An 8,386-nucleotide genomic window follows, 5' to 3' on the forward strand; every position below is an offset into this window, starting at 1 on the left:
AAATCCTGAGGTGTCTCCTGGTGTTGAAATTTTTTAAAAAAACTAATTATTTTTTTCTTAGGAAATGATAGACACTCTTTTTACCGATGGTAGACACCAAAAGAACGAAATTTGATGGAAAACTTACAGAATAATGCTCTCACGAAGTTAGCGATCTTATGCCAGTTTCAAAATAGGGTCCAGAATGAACAATGCATTTTCTTTGTTCAACAGTCACATCTCCAGACACCTCTGATATTGCTCTTGCTTTCTATTTTGATCTTTTATTCAATCAAAAATTGGAAGATTTACTGTTATGCAGACTACTGCAATATTGTAATAATTGTATAAATAATGTCAACCAATTCATGACTGCATATTAGAATGGCTAGTTGGACATTTATTGGAGAATGACGTCATTTGTTTACTTTTGAACATTGGCAAAAATCAAACATTTCCCCTACTTTGAGCTCCATTTCAAGGTTCTTTTCATAGTAAAACCAATCAAAATCACCTCTATTTTTATAATGTGTTTTCATTCTATCAAATGAGACCAAGAAAACGAAAATACAACCATAAATACTATAAAAAATATGCCTCAAAGTCGGCGTTTTAATCCAGAAACACGGTCGTAGTTTTTTTTTTCTCATTATGCACTGCGTGCTGCAGGATTTTTTTATATGGTGCACACTGACCACACAGACCCATTCTCTCACATGTGGGCCTACCAGCTTTCTTCTGCTTGATTTGAAAGCGCTAGAACTTTTGAGTATATATACGTCAAACATGGTGGCTCGTAAGACATATATATATGACCGAAACAGTGAAAGGGTTAAAAAGAAAAACTTTTGTTTTTCATTTTAGGTCACCTGCTTTGGTAGAATACAGCTGGTTTATTAAAAAACTACATAACCAGCTGTTGCACTTAATTTACTCATCTTTACATTTGGTTGAAAACCAGCTGAGAAAAAATTACATCATTTATAAGATCATATTTGTTAAATTTACAGTTGTTAATTAATTTTGTTATCTTTTCTTTTGCAGTTCATCTAAACACAAGAATTATACTTAGTGTCATCATCCAGTACAATGAAAGTGTTATAAGTGGCAGATATACTGGAGAAACTGTGTCAACAATGTGGTAATGGTGACTACATTGTTGTGAATTCTTCCTGAATGTCCAGACTTTAAGATGACCACATTATTCTGACAATTACAACTACACCTTCAACAACCAGTGAACATAAGTCAACTTACTATAATACTGTACTGATGTTAATATAACACCGTACATGTATTATCAACATGTTTTACACTAAAATTTATTACCTCTTAACAGCTTAATAGCTTACATAAATATTTGTTTATTGTCTTTATAAAACCTAAGTATTGAGTTTTATTAAAGTCTGTAAATTATTTTGTAATATATTTTTTATAGTCTAAAAAGTCAGTAATTTATCAACCATTATGAAGTAATAACAAAGGCAACTAAATATGTTATGATAACAGTTTTTGTAAATATAGTACACAGAACTATAAGGTTTAGGAATTATATTTATTGACTGCTGGAAAAATATTATAATGTATCATCTGTTAATTTCTTCCATTAATGACTGTGGGTAAGATATTATATCATCTATATTGTCCTCTCTACTTCAAGTATTTTATCTTCCATTAATGACTGTGGGTAAGATATTATATCATCTATATTGTCCTCTCTACTTCAAGTATTTTATCTTCCATTAATGACTATATTGTCCTCTCTACTTCAAGTATTTTATCTTCCATTAATGACTGTGGGTAAGATATTATATCATCTATATTGTCCTCTCTACTTCAAGTATTTTATCTTCCATTAATGACTGTGGGTAAGATATTATATCATCTATATTGTCCTCTCTACTTCAAGTATTTTTTCTTCACATTTTCCTTCCATCTTCCTCATTATTGGTAGATGTCTTTATTAACTTACTGACAACATAGAAAATATTTTTTATTATATTTTCCTACATATATTTCAGTAGTGTTTTTATTATTATCTTTAAGTTTACCTTCCTCAGAAGTGTTCTGTAGTTAACACGTAAACTGTCTACATCCCTCATATTGAAACACCTTCAGTGTCAATACATTTTTCAAATTATTACAATTATTTTGTCATCTGAAAGCATAAAGAATCTTATCATAAGGTAATAATGATGCCAGAAAAATCAAGTTATACAGGCTAGAAGTTGGGCAAAATAACAGGAATTTCATTAATTTGTTGCTTGTTTTAGACCAGTTTCAGTGCTCAGATATTTTGATAGTATATCTTCCTCACTATAAATTTATTGCAAAAATTTGTTCATTTGACTGTTAAAAGTTAGCCTCTTAAGGACTCTGAATTTGGAATTTTGCCAATTTTACAAAATTTAAAACAAATTTTGGTTTAAAAGCACTGCAGGGGTTCTTGCCTCTAAAGTACCTTTCCACTTTATCAATAATAATACCTCCAGGCTTCTCATATACAACACTTGACTTTCATTATAATCCTTCATTACACACAAAAATTCAGTGCTTTATTTTTCTTTTATCATAATTGCCTAAAATAATAATTTCTGTCATTTTTAAGGTCTATTTCTCCCATTTTTTTCTTCCTGATTCAAGTAATTTTGTAGTTTTTCTATTGGTGCTGTAGTCTAAAACAAACCAAAAATGGCCTAAAATTTTTATTTTAATTGAAACACAGAGATAAAAGTTAGCTGTTACCATCATGTCCTGTGTGGCAGGATTATTTTTATACTGTGCACACTCACCACACAAACACATTTTCTTATGTCTAGACAAAACTTGTTGCTCGGCATATTTAAGGCATCTGTGAATTAAAAATGGTAGTAGTGAACACTGCTATGATGTATAATATGCAGATATTAAAGGTGTGTGCTATTGTTAATGTATACATTTTTGATATGTGCTGTTATTTATATATTTATCAATGATGTGTCCAGCTGGTATTGCATACTCTCATGTTGATGTTGTATGTTGTTTTAATGTATTATCTCATGGTGTGTGTGATAGTTGATGAATCTACTCATGTTGATGTAGTTTACTCATACAAATTAAAAGAGATAACAGTATTACTGAGAAAGAATATTTTGATTACTTTATTATTTACAGTTTATATAAAGTAATAAAACACTTATAATATATTCAATGAATTATTTAGACTTGTACCAATACATTGATTATTTTTCCATTTATTTAGAGTTTATATTAAGTTTTTGGATATTAATTGTAAAAAAAAAAAAGATGTCAGGTTCATATTTACAATATAAGTTGGTAAATAATGTTTAATTTAAGTATAATTAAATAATGTTCTTTAAAAAAAATTCTACACATTAGGTAATTTGAACAATAATCAAGAGACATTAATCATGTATAAGAAAACAATATGTATAAATGACCTTTTCTACAGTATCTTTTAGGAGAACTTTTAAATAACATGTAATATGCAAGAGTTTGATAAGCAAAATATATAATAGCTGTATTCATTATTAAAGTGACTTCACAGGTAAGTAACAAAATGCAGTGTATGAAAGTTCCTTCAAGAAATAACACTTATCAGTGTTCAGAGTGTTTGAAAGACTTTTCAAGTAAATCACATCTAATAAGACACATGAGAGTTCATTCAAAAGAAAAACCTTATCAGTGTTCAGAGTGTTTGAAAAACTTTTCATGTAAATCATATCTAATACAACACATGAGTGTTCACTCACAAGAAAAACCATATCAGTGTTCAGAGTGTTTGAAAGACTTTTCACGTAAATCACATCTAATACAACACATGAGAGTTCACTCACAAGAAAAACCTTATCAGTGTTCAGAGTGTTTGAAAGACTTTTCACGTAAATCACATCTAATAACACACTTGAGAGTTCATTCACAAGAAAAACCATATAAGTGTTCAGAGTGTATGAAAGACTTTTATGTAAATCACATCTAATAACACACTTGAGAGTTCATTCACAAGAAAAACCATATAAGTGTTCAGAGTGTATGAAAGACTTTTATGTAAATCACATCTAATAACACACTTGAGAGTTCATTCACAAGAAAAACCATATCAGTGTTCAGAGTGTTTGAAAGACTTCAAACAAAAATCACATTTAATAACACACATGAGAGTTCATTCACAAGAAAAACCATATCAGTGTTCAGAGTGTTTGAAAGACTTTTCAAGTAAATCACATCTAATAAGACACATGAGAGTTCATTCACAAGAAAAACCATATCAGTGTTCAGAGTGTTTGAAAAACTTTTCATGTAAATCACATCTAATAAGACACATGAGAGTTCATTCACAAGAAAAACCATATCAGTGTTCAGAGTGTTTGAAAAACTTTTCATGTAAATCACATCTAATAAGACACATGAGAGTTCATTCACAAGAAAAACCATATCAGTGTTCAGAGTGTTTGAAAGACTTTTCACAAAAATCACATTTAATAAAACATGTGAGTGTTCATTCACAAGAAAAACCATATCAGTGTTCAGAGTGTTTGAAAGACTTTTCATGTAAATCACATCTAATGCAACACATGAGAGTTCATTCACAAGAAAAACCATATCAGTGTTCAGAATGTTTGAAAAACTTTTCATGTAAATCACATCTAATGCAACACATGAGAGTTCATTCACAAGAAAAACCATATCAGTGTTCAGAATGTTTGAAAAACTTTTCATGTAAATCACATCTAATGCAACACATGAGAGTTCATTCACAAGAAAAACCATATCAGTGTTCAGAATGTTTGAAAAACTTTTCATGTAAGTCATATCTAATGCAACACATGAGAGTTCATTCACAAGAAAAACCATATCAGTGTTCAGAATGTTTGAAAGACTTTTCACAAAAATCACATTTAATAAAACACATGAGTGTTCATTCACAAGAAAAACCATATCAGTGTTCAGAATGTTTGAAAGACTTTTCACAAAAATCACATTTAATAAAACACATGAGAGTTCATTCATGAGATAAACCATATCAGTGTTCAGAGTGTTTGAAAGACTTTTCATATAAATCAAGTGTAATAAGACACATGAGAGTTCATTCACAAGAAAAACCATATCAGTGTTCAGAGTGTTTGAAAGACTTTCTCTCTAAATCAGATCTAATAAGACACACGAGAGTCTATTCACAAAATAAATCATATCAATGTTCACTGTGTTTCTAATATTTTTCACAAAATTCACATGTATTATAATGTATGATATTTCATTCACAAGAAAAACCATATCACTGTTTAAAAGACTTCACAAAAAAATAATTCTAGTACTACACATGAGAGTTCATTCAGTATAGAAGCCTACCAGGCCCATGGCCTGGTATGCTATTCTGTGGCTTATATTGCAACTCTAAGCTAGATCCCCTTCATCACCAATGTTTATGTTCATGCCTTGGTCCTTTCATCCTCTGTTGAAAGCCTCTATGCTGAGGCGAATGTACCTTCCTTAGCTGATTATGAGGATGCTTATTGCTGTCATTATTTTTTCAGTGCATATGAACTTCGGTTTCCTTCTACGTATAGGTTGGTCTCCAGGGTTAGTAGTGGTCCATTATTTGATCAGTGCCTCTGCTTATTCTGTCCGTTTTCTCTTAATCTTCACTTGCTCAGGTCTTCTCTCCAGTTCCCTACCTTGTATATTCATGTAGCATCTGCCTTTCCCCTTCCCTCTTGGGAAGTTCCAACAGTTGTGTCTGTTCTCCTCTACTGCTGTGTGCTAAAGGTCTCATACCTAAAACTGTTTCTTGCTCTCTTTTTCTTGATCACTTCTAGTCTCATGCTTGTGCCGTTGGCATTTATACATCTGGTTTTAAATCTTCTGATGGCATTGGGTTCATGGCAATGTCCCTGATGATGATGTTTGGGGTCATATGTTAGACTTGGCTAGTATTTTTACAGGCGAGTTATATGTCATTGTTATGACCAAGGTCATAATGAGATTAATTTATGTTTTGTCAACTTAATATTATATTTGGGGTTTCTTTAATATTAGTTAAAAATTCCACTAGTTTATAATATTATCTGGTTTAGGAATATACCCGGGTATGATGTGTATATATATTTGTGTATTTTGAGTAATGTGTTAGATAGGAAGGTAATAGCTGGCTAAGAGTTGAAACAAGGTATGTCCTTGGAGGGTAGTTTAGTCTGCTCTCCCCTTTGGCAAGTTGATGTCATGTAAGGATTAACTGTGTTAGTTCAGTTCGCTCTCTCTGCTGACTCAGTGTGCATTGACTCAGCTTCCCCTCTAGTACTTCACTTTATTCTCACTTGGATAAAGAATTTTGTTGTAGAAACTCTTGAACCAGCTTGAGGTTTATTCTGAAGTGAAGTCTGTGGACAGCTATACTATTACCCTCAGTCCTCTTCAAGGGGGGCTCCTTGGCGTGGTAAAGAGGCTCTTGGTCTGAGGAATTAGACCTGTTGGTCCCCTTCCTCAGACCGAACCTAATTACCCAACAATCCCCCCTTCCCTATCCAATCCTCCCCTTTTTCCTTTCCTCCTCCTCCTCCCCACCCCTCCATTTTGCCCGTCCTCTTTTTGGCCTTTGGGATTTTTCCCACAGGCACACTAGTTCATAGGTAGGGGGAAGGGTACTGGGGTCCATCCCATTCCATTGAGGTTCTTGGCGGTGGCATAGTTTGCCATGGGATCTGGATTGCCTGAGGATGTCCCGATCCCTCTCCAGTATCCCGGAGGGTGGCTTTGGGTGTCTTTCGGGCGACGGGTGTATCTCTGGAAGCCACCTTTCGGATTCCAGGGGTGGTGGCTGAAGGAGGTATGCTTTGTGGCGGATATCCGGCCACCCTCTCTTTTGTCCACCGAGGTAGCTAGGCAGATGTGAGGTTGCTATCCCGGATTGCTGGTTTACTGGCATGAAGGGTAGGGTATGGCATGGGTTCCATGCTGCACCTGCACTACTTGTGGTGCTGAGGTCCTCTTGGGCACAGAGGGAGATTTCTGGCTCTTTCATTCCTCCTAGGAACTATCCCTCCCCGGTACCCCCTTTTTTTATTCTTTTTTTTTATTTTTATTTTCTTTTCTTCTTTCTTTTTTTCTTAAAAACAAAAAGAAAGAAGTAACCTAACCATGGAGTCCCAAATCCATGACCCTGCTACTCCCGGGCCCCTTATTGTTACCGCACCCTGTTCTGACCTCGCCTCGTATTTTGGACACTCCTAAGGCCCCTGTACCTCTTGCTGGTGCTGTTTCCTCACCCACTTCAGGTACCGGGGCTTCCACTGGCTCCTTCGATTTGTCTGACCTCCGCTCTCCTTTGACTACGCTTCCAGCCTCTCCCTCTATGGTGCGACGATTTTCGAATCTCCAGCCCGTCTCACGTTGGACCGACTCTGGTCCCACTTCTTAACGCCAATGACAATCTCCTGACGATGTTACTTCGTTACCTTCCCATTCTACTTGGAAAAGACCGACACGTCATGCACTCCCTCTCCACACTCAGTTTCGGACCACACAATGGACTAAATTCTTTACTTTATGACTGACTTCGTCTACTGCCTATCTTTCTGACCATAGTACAGTGGACCCCCGCATAGCGACCTTAATCCGTGCAAGAGGGCTGGTTGTTATGCGAAATGTTCGGTATGCGAATGAATTTTCCCCATAAGAAATAATGGAAATCAAATTAATCCGTGCAAGACACCCAAAAGTATGAAAAAAAAATTTTTACCACATGAAATATACATTTTCCTACACACAAAGAGAAGGATACATGCACAATAGTAGAGTAGTACATGCACAATATATATTGTGCATGTACTACTCTACTAAATGAAGAATAAATGACACTTACCTTTATTGAAGATGCAGCAATGACTGATGAGACACTGTGTCCTGGGAGTGCCTTTTCCTCCTGAGTACTGTAGGTCCTGTTTGGCATTTTCTTCCAGAACATGCCTTATCACACTGTGTATGCCACTACGATTCTTAAATCTCTCAAACCAACCTTTGCTGGCTCTAAATTCACCAATATGAGCACTAGTTCCAGGCATTTTCCCTGTTCACCTGGGTGTTAGTCGACTGGTGTGGGTTGCATCCTGGGAGACAAGATTAAGGACCCCAATGGAAATAAGTTAGACAGTCTTCGATGACACTGACTTTTTTGGGTTATCCTGGGTGGCAAATCCTCTGGGGTTAATTGTTTCTTGGTATTCTCAATAAGCCACACCAACAACGGTGCTACAGCAGCAGCAGCAGCTGACGGTGGTACAGCAGCAACAGACGATGCTACAGCAGCAACAGACGATGCTACAGCAGCAGCAGACGATGCTACAGCAGCAGCAGACGATGCTACAGCAGCAGCAGACGATGCTACAGCAGCAGCAGACGATGCTACAGCAGC

General features: G+C 35.3%; 1 protein-coding gene across 1 annotated transcript; it reads left to right on the forward strand.

Annotated features, from left to right (window-relative positions):
- The first annotated feature begins 1,734 nt into the window (after positions 1–1,734).
- LOC138852100 (zinc finger protein 436-like) lies at positions 1,735–7,037 on the forward strand. The gene has a single exon (XM_070081748.1). The coding sequence runs from the start codon at positions 4,134–4,136 to the stop codon at positions 4,989–4,991; it is 858 nt and encodes a 285-aa protein (XP_069937849.1). The 5' UTR covers positions 1,735–4,133; the 3' UTR covers positions 4,992–7,037.
- The last annotated feature ends 1,349 nt before the right edge of the window (positions 7,038–8,386 follow it).

Source organism: Cherax quadricarinatus, unplaced genomic scaffold, assembly GCF_038502225.1.
Source record: "Cherax quadricarinatus isolate ZL_2023a unplaced genomic scaffold, ASM3850222v1 Contig3959, whole genome shotgun sequence".
Classification (NCBI taxonomy): domain Eukaryota; kingdom Metazoa; phylum Arthropoda; class Malacostraca; order Decapoda; family Parastacidae; genus Cherax; species Cherax quadricarinatus.

What these genes read in the sequence shown, in the direction of transcription:
- LOC138852100 (XM_070081748.1), top strand. Translation starts at nt 4,134, where the DNA reads ATGAGAGTTCATTCACAAGAAAAACCATATCAGTGTTCAGAGTGTTTG.